Source organism: Sarcophilus harrisii, chromosome 1 (assembly GCF_902635505.1).
Source record: "Sarcophilus harrisii chromosome 1, mSarHar1.11, whole genome shotgun sequence".
NCBI classification, from domain to species: domain Eukaryota; kingdom Metazoa; phylum Chordata; class Mammalia; order Dasyuromorphia; family Dasyuridae; genus Sarcophilus; species Sarcophilus harrisii.
The window spans coordinates 304154625-304175883 of NC_045426.1; the positions used below are offsets into that span (position 1 = coordinate 304154625).

The following is a 21259-nucleotide window of genomic DNA, read 5'->3' on the forward strand; positions in this document are numbered from 1 at the left end:
TCATTTGAAAAGTTCTTCAGTTTTGCAGTAGTGAGCATTCAAGGAACAGGTGCTTAAAAATTCAATAAAATGCATCCCTTTTATCTCACTACAAAGGACATGGAAATAAATCATCTATTCTAAGAAGAACTGAAGTAGAATTTGACAGGATAGGAAATGTACTCACTTTACCTGCTAAACAAGTAAGAAATCATTTACAATTATAAAACCAATAAATACTACTTTCCACTTAAATTCATCTACTTAATATTTTGCTTTAATATTTGTCTAGGCTTCAGTATTTGTCTAGTGTTACTAACTGATCTTTAGGTAAAATTTTCAAGTTTCAAGATTGATTAAAAACATTTTTCAATTAATCTAAAATTATCTGAATATTTGTTTACTGAGAACAGAAAAGTTCAGACAGAAAGTCAAGAAGCCTACATTCTCACTTCTCTTCAGATCATATAAATCATTATTTATTAGTTTATTCTTAAATTTGTATTCTCCTAAGATGAGAAAATTTAGTTGTTATAATCCTTTCTTTAATAATCTTTGCACCCCAAGGATAACTTTTTTTCCAAGTTCTTTTTAAAGATCCTAAGCAATTTCTTTTGAATCTATAATATTTTTCTCTTAGCGCCTAACACCACCATCAAACTGGTAGCATTTTAAAGGGATGTAGATTAGGATTTTACAAGAGTAATTTTGCCTTTCTCATTTAACTAAAGAGCTGAGTAAGCATATAAAATTTTTCAGAATATCCTTATTTCTTTTAAAGATAGCATTCAAATTAGTTTCATTTTAAATCTAAGTGGAAGAGGATTCTCTCACATCTCTGGAAAGATCACCAGACATTGTTTAGGAAATAAAATTATACATGACTATACTGAGATTTCTGAAGGCAACAGTTTTAAATCTTTGATATGCTCTTTTTAAATTTACATGTTAAATCTTTATATTGTAGCAACAATGACCTGAGCCATATGCAAATATACAAAGAAAATCTAGACCTAAGTCTTGATGTCCCTAGGGACAATGTATTGTGTAAATTTTGAAAAATATTCAAAAGAAACAAAAAGTCAAAATTCTTACTCAAATACAGAGCTGTCATTCTGATCCCCCCAAATAAGAATCTCCGTGATGGAACGTATAGTCTCCACAAGCAAGTTGCGATTTTGTTCTGTTACTGTGGTGTTTTTGGTCAAAACATGATACAAATATCTAAGAGGAAGGAAAAAGAAAAGGCTTTATTCTCTATATTCAGCTATAATATTCCAGCAATAACACCACTGACTTGTGTGTCTCAGATAGCTTTGCTACACCTGTTTGTTTAGATTAAACACAATTCCTCACTAAACATGGAATTCCTCAACAGATAACACAAAAGACCTTGATTAGAGATTCCATAGTTCAGTCCCTTAGTTTAAAAAATAAGCAAAGTGATATTAAGAGTAAAATAACCTTCACAAGGTCATACTGGTCCTAAAGGCAGAAGAATCAAAGGTCTAACCTAAATCTTCTGATTTCATGTCTCATATGTTCCCATCTACTAAACCTCAACCTGGTTAATGCAAGCACTAGATACTTAGCCAAATAGTAATGCCACAATTTATTCCAATGGATTCTAAGTAATAACAAGTTTTCCAGAGATTTCTTCAGATCACTATAATGTTCCCAAGCTGCTCTATTCTCTGAACTGAAAACCATACTAGGAGGGAATATAATTCATGAGAAGCTCTGGATACTGTCATCCTCATTGTCAGTGGAATAAGAAGATATTAGTTTAGAACTTCCTCAAATAGAAATCTTCTACAAAAGTCCCATGCTAATGCTCCTTTTTGGTATGGAGGTAATCCTTGCTCCCCAAAAAGAGCACAAGCTCTGGCAGGTACACCTTCAAGCTGGAACAGTTTCAAGTTATGACCTGACAAAGGTCTTTGACAATGACCCACCCACCTAAAACTGGGAAAATGGGTTTATCACCAGAAGGCTGGGGACCAGTTGATAAATAAGCAAGACTACATCAATTCATGTGGTCTGTCCAGTATGGGACAGAAGGAGGACTACATTGGCAAGGGAGTATCCATGCTTATCAAACTAGGTTGTTTTGAAATATTGACGTATATTAAGTATAAATACGGTTCCACCTCTGTGAAAGTGATCGTACAGAGAATCAAACAGGATCACAGATCCAGACCTCAGAACACACATATACAAATTTATGCATTTGAACCACCTCATGAATCAAAACATTTGAATTTCATTGTGTCACAAAATAATATACTCATAATTTCACATCCATCCTCCATCTACAACTACATCATATGCATATTAAATTTTTAGATGTAATGTTCAAAAGAAAAATTTCCCAGTTTGCCTTTTTCCCCTTAAATTGTTTATTCCCTAAACAATGCTTCCTCTAATTTTAGAAGGAAATTTCTTTTTCATATTTAAATGCCAATACATATTTTAGTACTACAAATATATATTAGTGCATTGCTAGATGCCCAAATCCTCTTGATTCCAAGGCCAGTGCTCTATCCTTTGAACCATCTAGCTGCCCCACTGGTTGGTTCCACTTTTACCATAAATTTTATGTGTGTGTATGTGTGAGAGAGTGAGAGAGTATGTGTGTGTGTGTGTGTGTGTATTCTAACATCAGAAAATATGAAAATCCAGTATTTAGGACACCCACACTTTATAGAAAGATTATAAAACTTGGAATTCAAAATCCAAATTTGTGACTTTTTAATCTAAAAATAATGATTAATCACAATGAAAATATATCAAATATAAAAAAAAAAACTTTGATCATTTCTCCAAGTCTAGAAGCTTCAATACTATGCAGAAATTTAAAATGCGAGAATCACAAAAATATATGCTAATAAACTCAGGAGTTGTCAATCAAAAATTCTACTTTGAAAGCATCCTCAGTAAAGAAACAAGGGTAGCTACAGACAGTTTAGTAAACATTCATTTAGTATTTCAGTTTAACAATAAACATGGTCCAGATCAACAAGCTCAAGATTATGTAACTGCCCATATCAATCAAATTGGTCCATCAATTTATTGGTTTTGATTTCTTCCACTAAAAGACAACGTAAAGGAGCATTTCGTCTTGTTACATCTAACTCCAAAGCACTAGGTTAATATATGTGCCTATGAGGGAAATTTTTGACTACACATACAATAGTGATTTTTTTATACTTTCAAATTTACAAATTTAAGTCATTAAAAGAGAAAATAGTATAAATTCAACAAAAACAAGAAAATTTTATTAGTAAATATTAATGTTTTTTAGGAATTTTCCATCTAATAAGTAAACTGAACAAATAATACATCAAAAATTGGGAGAATCCATGCTTTCCTCTCTTAAAAGAAACCCACAACACCAAACACCAGCATAAAACATTCTATTCTATTAAGATAGAATAAACACATGCCTGTACACACAAACAGCTGCGGAAGCAAATTTCCTAAAACATTGGTCTCTTTCTGCTACTCAATAGTTCTCTAGTATCTTTAAACTATAAAGTGTTCAGAGTTTTTAATTCAGTATATAGGTCAATTAGCACTCTACTAACTATGTAATATGCTATGTATACACTCAAAATACAAAGAAGCAAATGACAATGTTAAGGAGGCTCAGTTTAATGAAAGACAGCTTGCAAACAAGACGACTACAGAATTATTTTAAAATAATCCAGAGTCCCAAATCTGGAAAGGCTTCTTGCAAAGGTGAGACCTTAGATGTGTCTTATAAGAAACCAGGGAAATTAGGAGGCAGAGATGCAGAGTAAGAATGTTTCAGGAAGATGACAGTAAACTTGCTCAAACTGACAGGTGAGTGGAGGATGAACTGGAATGGAGTGCAACAAGGCAAGGAGAGCAATCAAGCAAGCTTTTGCAATAGCACAGGCATAAAATGTTGTGAAGCCACAGTATCTTTTCAATACTGATGCTCCCTTTCAATATCACCCCTTCTCCATCATACTGCAGTCTAGCCAGGAGGACTATTCCTCACACACAATGCTGCTCTTTCTACTTCCTATGCCTTTTCCCTAACTATCCCACAATCCATACCTGAATGCACTCCCTTCTTACCTTTGTTGCTTTGAATCCTCTATTTCCTCCAAAATTCAGTTCACCACTTTCTACATTGGAAGTTCATAACTTTCAGTCATATTAACTTTAAAAAAAAGCCTCCAATAGTGGTTTTTCAATATAGTTAGTTTCTGCTAATACGATGAAAAAGGAAAATGAAAACTGTTGGAGGGGAAGTAGGAAAATTGGGACACTGATGTACTGTAGGTGGAGTTATTAACTAATCCAACTATTCTGGAAAGCAATTTGGAACTATGCCCAAAGGGAAACCAAACTGTGCTTACCCTTTGTCCAACAATACCACACATCCTAAAAAGATCATAAAAAAGAAGAGAGGACCTATTTGTGCAAAATATTCTTAGTAACTATTTTCTTCATGATGGCAAAGGATTGGAAATTGAAGGAATGCCCATCAACTAGGGAATAGCATTTTTCTTTTATTATTCAGGACTCTGAACCATTCATCTTGCAAATTTTGGTTAACTAAAAGTCTGTCATAATATTAACTTTATCTGACCAAAATCTGAAATAAGGGGAGACTGATATTTCTTGGACAGAAGTCAAAGGGGATCAAAAGAATTTAATTAGATTAGTCAGGTTAAGTGACCTAAGAAGGATTTCTCACCAGATCAGTCTTCTTGGTTATCTTGGTGACTTATAAATCTTCCCCCTCAATTAGTCTGTTTGGGAACCTTTCCCTCTCTCCCTCTCCCGCCTCTCCCCTCCTCCTTTTTCTCTCTCTCTTCTTCCCTCCCTCCTCTCATTCTGTCTCTCCCTCCTTCTCTCATTTTGTCTCTCCTTCCTTCTCTGTGTGTGTGTGTGTGTGTCTCTCAAGCATTTTATTTTCAAAACATATGCATGGATAATTTTTCAACATTGATCCTTGCACCTTGTGTTTCAGATTTTCCCTTCCTTCCTCCACCCCTTTCCCTAGATGGCAAGCAATCCAATATACGTTATACATGTCAAAATATGTTAAATCCAATAACATATTTATTATGTAAACATATTTATACAATTCTCTTGTGGCACAAGAAAAATCAGATCAAAAAGGAAAGTAGATTAGTAAGAAAACAAAATGCAAGCGAACAACAAAAAGAGTGAGACTTATGTTGTGATCCACATTCAGTTTCCAGTCCTCTCTTTGGGTGTAGATGGCTCTTCATCACAAGATCACTAGAACTGGCATCAGCCATCTCATTGTTGGAAAAGAGTCTCGCTGGGAACCTTTTCAATGTAGTTTAATCTATAACCTGACTCAAGACTACCTATATTGTTTGACAATATTTGTTTCTGTAGGGTATATATGAGATTATGATTTTGTTTAATTAAATTTGTTCAACTTTTATTACACTCAAGTATGGAATTAATGTAGTTATATTTTCTTTAACATTTATCTCCAAAGAGGAATGTATAAGATTACAATATGTAAATGAATAACTTTTGTCATTCTGATGTAATTTTTCCTAAAAGAAACTTTGTCCAAAATTCAGGTTATCTTTTGAGATCTGATCCTGTGGTTGGGCATAAAAATTAAACCTAGGTTTTTAACCTCTATAATTTCTACATTGTGGGCGAATATATTTTTGGCATTAGTTAACCTACTACATGAACTCACAGAGAGAACTCAAACATATGGGAATGTGTCTCCCATAAATAACAAAAGGAAGTATGGCCTCCAGATCTAGTAAATGAATTCAGGCCTTCATGAATACTATAAGATAAAAAATTATTTAGTACTCAATAAAACAGAGCATCCTGTGAAATATAAAGAAAACATGGAACTACAACACACTATTCCTGAATGGTTTAAAAGAGAAATGAGAATTATGAGAACAGAATTTATGGCCTGCATTCAAAAATAATTAGCACAACTAAAAAAAAAAAAAAACTGGAATCTGCAATAGCATGTCTCACCAAAGAAACAAGAAAACAAAAGACTAAGAATGCAAATATAAAGAAAGATAATTTAAAGGAAATATGCTCATTCTGCAAGCAAAAAGACTGATCTGAAAGATAGAATGTACAGAAACAACCTAGGGATCAGAGATCTTCCAAAAAAACACAAGATAAAACCTTAACATCGTACTGGATGTTAAGGAAATAATAGAAAATAAGAGTAATAAAAATAACAGAAAAGAACTTTCCAGATATTCTAAACACAGAAAATGAAATAACAACCGAAAGGATTCACAGATCATCTTCAGGAAAATAACAAAGTCAATCCAATAAACTAAAAAATGTATAGTAGCTAAATTAAACAATTAAAATTAAATTCAGAAACAAATTCTTCAAGACATCAGGAATTTGAAGAAAGACCTTCAAATCCAAAAGAAAATAAATTTTGATAACATAAGACTATTCTGCACCCACCATAAGACATAGTGGGGAATGGAATAATGTGTTCTAAAGAGCAAAGCTCAGGATGCTCAGGGTCACCTACCCTGCAAATCTGAACTTAATCACACATGAAAAAAGATGGACATTCAGTAGTTAAAAGCTGCCTGAAAATTTTTTAAAAATAAAATTAAAACTAGATCTTATTTAATAGCTTTTCAAACACTCCAAGCAATAGACACAGGAGGAATGAATGCAGCTATCAGGGACAACAGAGAAGAAACCAGTAAGAAATGTTTGTCTAAATGTATACAAAAAAGTAACAGAGAAGAGGTGGCCCTGGGGTATTATAGGAAGAACTTGGTCACAACCCTGCCTGCAGGTGAATCAATGTTCTTTCTTGAGACCACACATGAAGTGGGGGGGAGGGGGGGGGGAAGGGTGGAGAGAATGAACAGGAAGATGGAGAGGACTGTGATGCCAGGATCAAATCAAAGACTAACAATGAGTAGGAGGAAAATGACTTCTGAGGTCTCAGAAAAAGAAGTTGTAGAGGAATGGATGAGGAGAAAAGGGAAGGACAAGAAAGGAAGAAGACTTGTTGGTGAAAGGAGGTTAAATGATGAATGCTCCAAAGATGGTCTGTGAAGAGAGAAAAGGATCTTGCACTAGATTTGACCTGGGAAATTTTGTACTTCAAAATTCTACATGTCTTACCTCAAGAGGAAGGAAATTTAAAATCTTGGGGGGCAACTGGCATCTGAGGGGAATGGGAGATCATGGATCCAAAGAGAATATATTGAGCAAAATTAGGAAAAAGATAACCTGAGGAGAATATAGAAGAGATGAGGAGGATATCGAACAGAGGCAGCCTAAATAATCAGGGATGGGGTTAGGCAAGAGCCCCAAATATATCAACAATTAATAAATACATATAAGACAAGTAGCCATTCCCCAAAGCTTATGAACAAACAGTTCTCAAAAGAATAACAAAATATTCACAAAGAAAACATTAGTTAAAATAACCTGGGGATTTTGCCTCACACCTGATAATTGGCAAAAATGACAAAAATAGCGATAATCAATGTTAGGCAGTGGAGATTATGGAATGATAGGCACACTGATACAATTGTTGCTAAAGCTATGAATGGTACAACCATTTTGGAAAGCAATTTGGAATTATGAAAACATGATTAAAATTTCTATACTCATTTATACCCACAGAAAGTCATCAATAAGAGGAAAATTCCCATGTACTCTACAATATTTATAGCATAATATTTGATAACTTAAGAACTAGAAGCAAAGATGTCCATCAACTGGGAAATGACTAAATAAACTATGGCACCTTCATATAATGGAATATTATTACTATGATGTAAAAGATGATGTATGTGATAAATACAGAAAAGCATGGAAAAATCTATACGAAATTATGCAGAAGCAAGAAAACAATACACAACAATGTAAACTGAAAGAACAATACCAAAAAATTCAAAAGAAAATATAACAAAATTATAAAGCTAGAGCAGGATTCAAATAAGAGATAAGAGGACACTCCTAATTCATTTTTAATGTGTTAAGTAGTTGTGCTGATTTTTTTCCCCTCTAAAAATACTATGTGTTATCTGCCAGACTGGCTAGAATGACAGGGAAAGATAATGTGGAATGTTGGAGGGGATGTGGGAAAACAGGGACACTAATACATTGTTGGTGGAATTGTGAATACATGCAGCCATTCTGGAGAGTGATTTGGAATTATGCTCAAAAAGTTATCTAACTGCATAACCCTTTGATCCAGCAGTGTTACTACTGGGCTTATATCCCAAAGAGATCTTAAAGAAGGCAAAGGGATCTGTATATGCAAGAATGTTTGTGGCAGCCCCGTTTGCAGTGGCCAGAAACTGGAAACTGAGTAGATGCCCATCAAATGGAGAATGGCTGAATAAATTGTGGTACATGAATATTATGGAATATTATTGTTTGGTAAGAAATGACCAGCAGGATGATTTCACAAAGGCCTGGAGAGACTTACACGAACTGATGCCAAGTGAAATGAGCAGGACCAGGAGATCATTATATACTTCAACAGCAATACTATATGATGATCAATTCTGATGGACCTGGCCATCTTCAGGAATGAGACAAACCAAATCAGTTCTAATGGAGCAGTAATAAACTGAACAAGCTACACCAAGCAAAAGAACTCTGGGAGATAACCAAGAACCATTACATTGAATTCCCAATCCCTACATTTTTGCCCACCTGCATTTTATTTCTTTCACAGGCTAATTGTACAATATTTCAGTGTCCGATTCTTTTTGTACAGCAAAATAACGGTTTGGACATATATACTTATTTTGTATTTAATTTATACTTGAATATATTTAACATGTATTGGTCATCTTGCCATCTAGGGGAGGGGGTGGGGGGGGAAGGAGGGGAAAAACTGGAACAAAAGGTTTGGCAATTGTCAATGCTGTAAAATTACCCATGCATACAACTTGTAAATAAAAAGCTATTAAAATAAAATAAAATTTAAAAAATAAATACTCTGTGTTACATGGAATGGCTCTCAGGAAGGGAAAGGAAGAATACTTGGGAAAACTGATAATATGAAAAACAAAGGATGTCAATAAAAGCCTATTCTAATAACAAAATCAATTAAAAAAATTATCTGAATAAATGTTAAAAGTTTTTGCACAATCAGAACCTAAGCAGGAAAAATTAGAGGAAGGAATAGGGGGAAAAATCTTTGCAATACAGAAAATTCTCTATATGAAAGTCAGCTATGTATAAATCAAGGTCATCCTTGAAGATGGTATTAGGAGAGGAAAAATAGACTTTCATGAGCAATATTCAACCATATTAGGTTATTATCTCATGATTCAGTGAAAGATATAATAAGATCTCTTCGTGCTTATTGTTTGTTGATGATGAAAAGGCATTTGATTCAAATGAAATGCCTACACAACAAAAATACTACCTTTCCAGCTTTTTTCCAGCAAAGTGGCTTTCAAACATTAAGAGCATTCAAAACTTTTGGGAAGATCTAATGTTTAATGAAGCTGATGATGATAAACATGATATGAGGCAAACAGGAGGGGAGCTGTATCTTCAGCAACAGTATTCACCACTGTGATGAAAGAAATCTAGGGCAGAGATCAGGTAAAGGAAGTATTCCCTATGGATGGTGAGACCCTCCAGATGCTACTATTTGTAGATGTCCTTGTGCTGACTCTATTGAACCCAAGGCCACTGCCAGAACCTCCTAGAAGAAACCTATAATCATTCAAAGGAGTTTGACTTGTCCATTCACCCAAGAAATAATCAAAAAATGTTTATTAATATCTACTTAGGTGCAGCTAGGACTGGTTTGTGGCAAACTGGATTGAGTGACAGGTCTGATGTCAGGAAGACCTGAGTCTGGCCTCATAACGAATTCTAGCTATGTCACTTAATCCTGTTTGCCTCAGTTTCCCCATCTGTAAAATAAGCTAGAGAAGGAAATGACAAAACTAAACATAACAGTATTTTTGCCAAGAAAACCTCAAATGGGGTTAGGAAATTTCAGACATGACTGAAATGACTGAACATCACCAATAAGCACCTGCTGTGTACTAGGCACTGTGTTAGGCACTAGAAATGGGAAAAGCAAAAGATAATCCCTGCTCTAATCTAATGGGAAGAAAACACATAAAAAAAGTTAAAAAGATGAGGAGGGAAGGCTAGTGGCAATGATGGCATGATGAAGAACTTCAACTGGTTGGGAAATTATGATCTGAAAGGAGTTTTCTTATGTCCATACTCTTCCCTCTCCAATCAGAGGGAGAAAGGGATCCTAGGGCCAAGGAATATGGAGAAAGTATGAATTTATTGGAGACAAAGAAGTCCAGGAGATTAGCTGGGTAAGAAATAATGAAGTGGCTATACTGGGCACCCTCCTTAAAATGGAGGATTTGGGAGTTCTCTGATGCCCACCCTTCACCTCTCAAATCACATGGGGAAGAAAAGTCTCAGGGCCAGGGAAATATCAAATATTTAAATACCCAGATTTCTAGATGCACTTGGATCGATATCCCATAAAGGTTATTCTACAGTATCTCTATTTGGGGCAAACAATACAAGATAAACAATGTTTTGGACTCAGAATTGAAAAGGAAAATGAGCTGATTGTTTTCAAGAAAATCATAGTTATCTTATTGACTTTAAGCATCTCATGAAATGAAGACCTATCTTTTCAATACTACTATTTTATGGTATTGCTATATTGTATTAAGAAAAGCAACACTACTGCTCCCAAGAACTAAAGATAAGTATCACACAGTGGACGGCAAGAAAGCAATTACATATGGTAAATGAAAAATGACTACACCAAAAACAACTCTGAAAGGCAATGTGCTAAAGTTTATCATCAAGGAATTAAGAACATAGGAAGAAAAGATAAGCTAGTCAGATAGCAAGAGTAAGGAATGACTGATAGGAAGCTAGGATACATTAGTTCCCTTCCCACATAGTAAAACAAGGCCTCTGAGACACCAGTGGACCAGTGGTAAACTTTTAGAAGAATTTGAAGAAATATCACAGGACAAGCAAGGCTTCATAGATTGTGAATGGTAATACTGAAGATAATTCCTGAATGTAGAGACATCCATTTTAGTATTTAATTATCCCCAGCACATAGAAATACCTAGTAAATGCTGAAAATCAATTCCTATCAAGCCTCTTTCCAAAATATTTAAGAAACACATGTCACTGTCAAAAATCAATTATTTCCTTGTGGATCCTGAGAAAGAATGCCAGAGCTGTGCTATTTCATGTGAGACATGTGAGAAGAGATCATTCTTCAAATAATATGCCTCTGCAATCTTCATTTAATAACCTTCCAAATAATGGAGCCTATAAGAAATTTAAAACTATAGGACGACAGTAGAATACAAAATTAAGTGTTTACATGCACTGCTTCTTCCTATGACTCATGCCTAAAAAATGTAAAACTAGGTCAATGAGCAAGACTAGGCCTGGGACATCACTAAGCCTACAACTATGTGAATATATCTGTTGTCTGTAAAACTATAATTTTTATGCCAAAGGAGGATACTGCCTTGTAGCAAATGTCACAAACAATGACACTGGGATATATATTGAAGTGACATAACTTAATTATTCAAATAATAGCAGACAGCAAAGATTTTTTAAAATTATGTACTTTGGATTGTCTGTGCTAGGCAGCAAAGAATATAACACTGTCTACTGACAAGGCAATTAGAATCCAATTGAAAAGATTAAGACATAAAGTTGAGCAAAACAGTATGTGATAAAAATGTTCATTGTAAAGTAGAGGCAAAAAGTTTAAAACATTGTAAGAAAAGGGAAAGGATCAAGATAAGTTGGAGTCACTGAACCATTTTTACAAAATAACCCAGGCACTGAAAGATGGTGAACATATGGCTAAACAGAGGGGACATTTAATACAAGGAGAACGGCACTGAGTAAAGTAACTGAGCCAAGAGTTAAGGAACAGATGAATAGGGAAAATGGAATCAGATTATGTAGGGCCTAAAAAAGCTAAGCAAAGGGTTCACAGGATCATAGGATTTTAGGTCTAAAAGGGACCTTAGACATTATATTAGATTAGAGATTATCAGTTAAGAAAACTGCATCAGAGAGGGGAAATAATTTATCCATGGTCACACAGGTCATAAGTAGAAGCTTGTTATGGAAGGAAAAATCCTAGAATGAGAATCAAGAGGACCCGAGTTCAAATCCCAACTGTGCTATTTACAGCCTCAATGAATTCCAACCAAAAAGCATTTAAGTGCCTATTATGTGCCAGGAACTGTGCTGGACACTTGGGAAACAAAAACAGGAATGAAACAATCTTATTCTCAAGGACCTTCCATTCTAATGGCAGAGACAACCTAGAGACATATAAATAAATGTCAAATAAATATAAAGAAAATAAATGCAAACAAGTCACTTGGCTTCTCTAAGCTTCAGTTTCCTTACCTACAGAATAAAGAAGTCAGATCAGATGAGCTTTAAACCACTTTTCAACTATGGATCTATGACTCAGGATTCAAATTCAAGTCTTTTGACTCCAGTGTTCTTTCTACTACATTACAAATTTCAACTAGTTGTGGTAGACAACCAAAAATCATCATATGGCTTCAATAGAGGAGTAAAACCTAAAAAACATATATTTGAAGATTAATCAGATTTAAAGTGATTTTAGAAGTAGAAGGGACCTTAGGTTAAGATCACCTATCTAGTCCACATTCTCTGTCCATTAAAAAAAAAAAAAAAACTATTGAGACTTGCTTTATGTCACTTCATTTCCCAATAGATATCCTTACATTGCCCCTAAATCACAAAGCTGCTACCTATAACAAATTTAAAAATAAAAAGCAGAGAATAAAAGTAGATCGACAAAACTAACTGTGAAGTGGTCCATATTCATAGATGTATATAATGGAATAAGGTATATTCTTATAACTCTCCGTAGGAGTTAAACTAGGTCATTATAAATTAAACAGTATTCTATTTCAATTTTTTTGTTATTCTTCCTTCACATTATCATAATCATTATGTTTGTTGTTTTCCTGGTTCTGATTTTTTCACTTTCTACTGGTTCATTTAAGTTTCCCAAGCCTCCCTATATGTTATATTTATCATTTCCCTGTTTAAAAATGTTATTGAAAAATATTTCCAATAAATAAGTGACTTTATATTTAAACAATAGCTGACAACATCACTAAATATTACACTTACTGGTAACTGAGGGAGAGGGTTTGAAATTGAGCATTACCCAAAAGAAAAGATACATCATATCTTGTATATTATAACTTACAGTTTACATGGAAATTCTTTATGAAGAATCAAAAGCCTATTTCTTATAGTATAGTAATACTCCATTATATTCATATACCCACAACTTGAATAGCCATTTCCCAAATGACAGGCATCTACTTTGGTTCTCATTCTTTTCTATTACAAAAGTAGGATATAAATATTTTTTTATGTCTAGTTGACCTTTCTTTTGCTGCCTTTGAGTTTGGTTTTTATGCCCAGGGGTAAAACTTTAGAATCAAAACGGAGAAAATTTTAGTCACTTTCTTAGAATAATTCCAAATTACACTTATACATTGTTAGTGGAATTGTGAATACATCCAGCCATTCTGGAGAACGATTTGGAACTATGCTCAAAAAGTTATCAAACTGTGCATACCCTTTGATCCAGCAGTGTCTCTACTGGGCTTATATCCAAAGAGATCTTAAAGAAGGGAAAGGGACCTGTACGCGCAAGAATGTTTGTGGCAGCCCTCTTTGCTCTTTGTAGTGGCCAGAAACCAGAAACTGGGTGGATGCCCATCAATTGGAAAATAGCTTATCAAATTGTGTTTGGTAAGAAATGGCCAACAGGATGATTTCACAAAGGCCTGGAGAGACTTACATGAACTGATGCTGAGTGAAATGAGCAGGACCAGAAGATCATTATATACTTCAACAACAATACTATATGATGATCAATTCTGATGGATGTGGCCCTCTTCAAAATGAGATGAACCAAATCAGTTCCAATAGAGCAGTAATGAATTGAACCAGCTTCACCCAGCAAAAGAACTGTGGGAGATGATTATGAACCACTACATAGAATTCCCAATCCCTCTATTTTTGTCCGCCTGCATTTTTGATTTCCTTTACAGGTTAATTGTACACTATTTCAAAGTCCGATTCTTTTTGTACAGCAAAATAATTATATGGAAATATATACATATATTGTATTTAACATATATTTTTAACATATTTAACATGTATTGGTTAACCTGTCATCTCTGGGGGAGGGAGTAGGGGAAGGAGGGGAAAAATTGGAACAAAAGGTTTTGCAATTGTCACTGCTGAAAAATTACCCATGCATATATCTTGTAAATAAAAAGCTATAATAATAATTTAAAAAAGAATAATTGAAAATTACTTTCCAATGCACCAGTCCCTGTACTTTACAGGTAATGAAATTAAGACCAGAAAGATTAAATAACTCATTGAAAGTGACACAGCAAAGTAAAATCTGGACAACTACAAGAATCCAAATCTCCTGACTCCCAAAGAATTCCTGCGCTAAATACTACGGATACAAAAACAAGCAACACAATCTCTGTCTTCAAAGTTCACCTTTTACTAAGAGAAGACAGCACATATAAATTAGAATTGGAAAGGAGAGATGGGGCAGGGATAGAGTTGGGTAAGGTAATGTCAGCATCTCTTGGAAGATGGTCAGGAAATACTATTGTGGATTTGGAATATGCAAAATAAGGGGAAAACTCATCAGTCAGACCCCTGGGTCAAGAATACTAATTCAGGTGGGAAAAGTAAGAAGTCAAAGTATATAAGCCCCATAGCTCAGAGATTTCTAGAAAGTAGATAATACAATTTACTTTCCCTTACATTTAATAATGATGTCCCAAGGATATAATGATGTCACCATAACTTTCAAATAGGCCAGATGTTGTTAGAATTGGGAAGGCAAGCAAAATTAAGCCAGTTTGTTTAAAGTTCCTATTAAAAAACTGAATGTGAATATTGTGTTTCAGTGGTGACCAATTTTACTAATAAAAGTAACAAACACTGTATTGGCAAGCATCAGTTCTTTGCCATTATTCCAAGAAAAAACTGCTCATGGTATTTTGTAAATAATAATAGATCTTCTCTGCATATTATTAGTTCTTCCAACTACATAACTTAAATTAGATATGGCTATCTGAATTCTATTCAACTGATTTTATATGCTTCAGTACAATCTCTATAGTCCTAAAGAATGTTAAAAAGCACAAAGAATGTTAAGAAGCAGTCCAAGAATTAAAGTTGTCCATCCTTAGAGAAAACTAAAATTCTGACCAACAAGATCTTTTTATCTCTCATTAGGATTTTCAGTGAAGGGAGAGATAAACACAGGAAAAGTACATTGACACCATCACAAACGGTTGCCTCAATACTTCCTTAAGTCAAGACCAGCTAAAAAAACGTAACAAAACAAAACAAAAAAAAAAAAAAACTTTTATTCCATGCTCATGTAGAACAACTGCAAGTATCATTTCTCAGCTGTCAGCTTATAATAATAGTCTAAGACTGAAAACAACTTATTAGTTCCTTTAATCTGTAATACTGATGAATAGATCTAATTAATGATGAATGTGATAAAATAGCATCTGATGACACAAGCAAGCAGTTACTATAAGCATTTTCTGGGACACTTCCAGAAAATCTGAAGATCTTCACTGTCTCTTTCGATTCAAACACAATGAAAAAGTTCCTAACTTTCCACGTAATTGATCCTGATTTCTCAGCATAGTAGAAAAGAACCCTAGTATCGAAAGCAGAATGTCTGATTTCGAGCTTGACTACTGCAGAGATTTTGGACAAGTCATTCTCTTCCCTGAGCCTCAGTTTCCACATCTATAACGATTGGACAGTTAATTACTACGGAGTTTTTCACCACCTGATCCTCACTGAGGAATCCAGTAAGCAAGCATTTATTAGTGCTACACATTGCTAAGATCCGGGGCCATGCAAAGAAAGGCCAAAAAACTGTCAAGATTGAGCAAAGGGAAAAAAGTCTACCAAAACTAAACCGGAACAACGGAATGCATGTATGAGCAAGAAAACATCCAACAGGATTCTGGAGTATGTTAGTCAAAAATCTGTAGGCACTGTAGAAGAGACGAGAAAAAGACCAGCGCTGACCGATCGTTCTTCCTCATTTGTCTAATTCCACCCTAACTCCTCCTGCCCTTTTTCCTTCCGAGATGCCCGAACTCTTTCTACCTGCACCCGCTGACAGCCGGGATCAGCCTTCTTTTCAGAGATCGGTGCCATCCACGCTCCGCGCCTTTCTTTCATTGCCCCTTTTCCCTACACACTCCCCTCGCATTCTTCCAAAGGCTCGCCCTCATCCCAGGAGACTTTTTCTCCTCCTTGGTCCCTCCCACCTTGCACCTCCCGGCCATCGCCGGCTTCAGCGGGAAGCTCCAGACGCCCACCGACCCCCAGCCCTCGGACCTGGAGCCCCCCCTCTTTCTCCCGACACCACGGGGGCATTTCTCTCCCGCTTCCACCTCATTCCGATCCCTGACCTCGGAGCGCAGGTACTTGGGTCACCGGCCTCATCCCCCTGCCGGCCTGATGCCCAAACTCGCTCCGGCTCTCCCCTCCCTCCCCGCCCCACCTGGAGGCTTACGCTCCTCTCCCCGCCCCCCAGAAGAAAGGCTGCCCCCTCCCCCAACTCACTTCAGGTGGTCCAAGGAGTGGATGCTGCGGGACTTCCCATGGCCCCCACCCACCCAGCTCCGCGAGCGACCAAACATTTCCGCGGGCCCCTTCCAGTAGCTTCCCCTCACGGCTTCATCCCGGGAGCCGCCGAAAACCTGCGGCGGCAGAAGCGGCAACGGCGGCGGCGGTGGCCGCAGACGAACCGCCAACCACCTTCCCCCCAAGCCTTACAGCCCGGTACTGACATTCAGTCCCGGAACCCGGCCAGTCGGCCCTCGCGCTTTACGGCTGCCGCTGAGAATGCCGGGAAGTGGAGTTCTTTCCAGGGGCCCCTGCGGCCGGGACGCGACGAGGGCCACGGGTTAATTGTGTCCAAACTACAAATCCCGTCGTGCACAGCGCAAATCTCCGTTTGCTCCCCACCCCCATCCCTTATACCTTTCAACATCCTCCTAAGGGGGCGGGTCTAAAGAGAAACCCCGCAACTTAATGCAGAGGAGGAGGTGGGGGGAGGGAGTGTTCTCCCCTGGGAGGGATGGATAATGATGATGTTGTTAATAAATGATAATAAACTTTGAATTTACAAAGGATATTATCTTCCTTCGTCCCAAAAGTCTTGAGAATTCCGATAGTTAAAAACTCACTCTCTAAGGATTCTTTTTTTTTTTTTAATAAAATAATAAAGGTCAATATAGTGGAGTAAAAAGAATTATAGTTTCCAAGTCAGACGATCCTCAAATCTGTCAACAGGCATTAAGTGTCTGCTGTGTTTTAGACACTGCTAAACGCTGGAGGCCTGGGTTCACTTAAATCCTCTGGGCCTCAGTTTCCTCCTCATCTGTAAAATTAGGGGCTTTGACAAGATGACCTTTAAAATCTCTTCCAACTCTTAAATTGTGCCCTTTTAATGTCCTGACCCAGTTTCTCTAATTGTCCTATTTAGTTCCTCTGCCTCAGGTTATGACCTTTCCCTCTTAATGGCTGATGAGATAAAGGTTTTATATCTTTAGGCTATAATCATTCCCTCTTAATGTTTGACAGGATCAAAGTCTATCCATTTTAGACTTCATTACAATATCAGTAACCTCTCCAGTACTTCCCTCCATTATGTCATCCTAGGTGCCTGCCCCCATTAGGTTATCCCCATCCAGGTACCTTCCCCATTATGTCATTGGTCTTGTTGTCTAACATTCAGGACTGGATTCTTTGAGACTCGTTCAACCCTGGGACCAAACATGGATCATTTGATCCAAACAACTTAAGTGATTTGCTCAAAGTCATACAGGGAGTAAGTATCAGATGTATCTCCATTTAATAAACTATTAAATTGTTCTCTAATTTCTGTCTCACTCAGTTTCTCTGACATTACAAAATCAGTGATCATAAGGCAAGATAGTCGCTTACAATGGAAAGCAGTTTAGTGTCCAGGAGAGTCTGCTGGTTTATAACTCAGAAAACCTGATTTTGGATATCAGATTGGTATTTACTAGAGCTATGACCTTGAAGAACCTCTCTAGGCCTCATAGGAAAAAAAAGTAGAGTGGGGAGAGGGAATTTATAATGTTTTGGGGAAAACCCTTGGTAAATAATAGCTGGCATTTATGCAGCACTCTAAGGTTTTCCAAAGTACATGCAAAAAATTATTTGATCCTTACAACAACTCTGAAATGGGCACTATTTTCCCCATTTAACAAAAGAGAAAAGTGAAGCTCAAGTCATTAGGTTTCACTGTGACTAGTAATGAATTCTAATCAAGTCCAGTACTCTATCCATTGTACCATCCAGCTGCCTTGCTATTTTTATTTCTAGTAAACCTTAAAACATCAAACCAATATGTATTGCTATTATTGACAGGTATGGTGGCTGTTGTTGCCCTTAGAAGTCCAGAGATATGTGTCCTGGCTCTGGCTTTCACCAGCTGCCTGACTTTGGGTAAATTGCTTAAATCCCAGAATTTAAGAAGAGAGGGGCACTTCAAAGACTTTGAGCCTCAATTAAACAGGAATCATCTGTACAATATTCCTAAGAAGTGGTCCAGCCTCTACTGGTTAAGCAATGTGTTTTCATGGAATATGAAAGGATTATGGAGTAAGTAGACTTCAGTTCAAATTCTACATCTAATACTTACTCCCTGTATGACTTTGAGCAAATCGCTTAAGTTGTATGCACTCCAACTTTTTTTTTAATCTGTACAAGGGAGAAGGGAGTTAGACTCTAATGTTATATATTACAGCCTGTCCATATTCACCATGAGTTTAACCTAAAGGTGCTAAGAAGCACCTGTTGGTACAGTGAATAGTGTTAGACCTGGAGCTATAAGTTCAAATCTGAAATCAGACATTTACTTGTTGGGCAAGTCACTTAACCTCTGTTTTTCTTAGATTCCTCAATTGTAAAATGAGGATAATAATAGTATAGGGTTGCTGTGATAATATTTGTAAAGTGTCTGACACATGACTTTTCTCCTCCCCCTTGATTTTTGTATCGACTTTGACTCGGGAAGAGAGATCAGGAATGACTACTTTCTGAAACTGCCTCACTTAAATTCAACTCAGGAGGAAATCAAGACATCACACCTGTGATGTCATTAATCCTCTTGTGGAATGAAAGAAAAACAACTACAATGATGACACATAGTAGATGCTCAAAAATGCTTGTTTCCTTTCCTTCTTCCCTCCAAGAAAGACTAAATAGATGAAGAATATTTGTGGCCTAGATTTTGACATGCATATGAGTAAATACCCTCTAGGTACAGCTTCTTAAACTTTCTCAAATCCATAGGGTCTAATAACTGAAAGTGGGGGTCCTGAAATTGTGATTTATCATCAGTAAATGTTTGATTTGTATGATATATATTTAATATGGCTGTAATACCTGGGATCCACAATATGTCTATCTAGAATAGATAGTAGGAATAGTGTGTGAGACTTAAAAAAGACCCTTACCCAAAATGACTACTCAGAGGTCACTCAAAGTAGAGAGCAGAAAGACTGTTTATTGAATCCTCATAAGGATGAGCAGTCCTACCACGAGATAAAGGGAGAGAAAAAGCTCACAGTAGGAGGACTAAAGAAGTAGTAAAAATACACAGCTTTTATACAAGAGATTATATCACAAGTAAGAGAGCATTGAGAGGGGAGGGGGAGGCATCTAATTTATTGCTGCTATCTGGAGAGATTGGAATGGTGGATTTCTGTTTCCCTGAAATCACCTGACTTTTAGGAAACAGAAAATCAGGCCTTCAGGCTTTAGATAATCAAGCAGACAGTGTTTAAACTAATAATTTAAATATCAATAAATGTCAAATACTGATAAATGTCATCAGTTTAGGTTAAGTAAATATTTTGATAGCTGGCCAAGACTCAAGTAAATATGGGCCTGCACATATTGTATTTATACAGATCATGGAGACACAGAAATAATAAAGATAAAATACAGAAAAAGAATTCACACATTCCTGTAAGTTCTTCACTTTATATCTCTATTCCACACAACAGGCAGTGAGTTGGACTAGAGTTGAAAAGGAGGAAAATAAATTGGATTGCTTTCAGAAAATTACCACAGGTTTTTACTGATCCTAAAGTTCCCATGAAAAAGACCCATCTTTTCCATATTAACATTTTATTAGGTTCTATGGGAGTGAGACATAGAACATCTCTGCATCTGAACGATAATAATGTGGGGAAAGTATCCTCCAAGAAATAAATCCAAAGCAGTGATGGTTCTTTTACATTTTGCAGATGAAAACTGGCATTTATCTGGATGAAGAGAATAACCATCCACTATGTATCAGATATTGTGTTAAGCACTATACAAATATATCATGTTTTGTAATTCAAAAAAACATTTGCCACACAATAACCCTGTGAATAGATAAGGCAAATTTGTCTATTTACAGAGAAGAAAAATAGGGCTCAGGTTAAATGACTTTCCAAAATCACAGAGCTGATAAGTGACAGATCCATGTCCTTAGTCTTCTTATTATACCCCTTCTCATTTAAAGTCCAGATAGGTTAAGTAACTTGCTCACAGTCATAGACTGAGTGAGGTGGGGCAGAGATTGGAATTTTGTTTCCATGACATCATTTAAAATTTACTGTCCCAGACTCTAAGAAGGTAAGGAACGAAAATGATATCCCATCCTACCTATGGGGGGGGGGGGGGGGGGGGGGGGGGGGGGGGGGGGGGGGGAGTAGGAGGGAAGAGAAAGGGTGAATCTTTTAGGAAATGGAACTATCCCTTAGACTCAAATGAGAAACTCCTTCACTTCTAGTTGCACAAAGCAATTTAAAATATAAGTTTCATAATATCAAGGTGTTAGCACTATCTAGAGAGTTCAAATGATAGCCCTCAGGCTTTGCCCTACCAACACTTCCTCAAGAGAAAAGTGCAAAAAAAAACATATATTCACTCCTTGCACAATTTCCTGGTTCCCCTCTGGAGCTGCTCTGATTCCTCATGCTAGTTTCAGTAGGAATTTCTCATTTACTTCATTTATAGAATTATAGATTTAGATCTGAAAGGAACCTTAGAGATCACCTAGCCCAGCTGTCTTCCCCCTCCCTCCACT

The 21259-nt window shown here is 36.4% G+C and overlaps 1 protein-coding gene across 6 annotated transcripts in view; it reads right to left on the reverse strand.

The window, feature by feature from the left end:
- CLEC16A (C-type lectin domain containing 16A) overlaps nucleotides 1–16936 on the reverse strand; it is a 207565-nt gene extending 190629 nt beyond the window's left edge. For all 6 annotated transcript variants that reach the window (XM_031944600.1, XM_031944603.1, XM_031944616.1 and 3 more), the window contains exons 1-2: nucleotides 16708–16936; nucleotides 1075–1203 (exon numbers count right to left, since the gene is read on the reverse strand). In XM_031944600.1, coding sequence (XP_031800460.1) covers nucleotides 1075–1203; nucleotides 16708–16784 — 206 coding nt within the window. In that variant the 5' untranslated portion in view covers nucleotides 16785–16936. The remainder of the gene's footprint in view (nucleotides 1–1074; nucleotides 1204–16707) is intronic.
- Between the last annotated feature and the right edge of the window lie 4323 nt (nucleotides 16937–21259).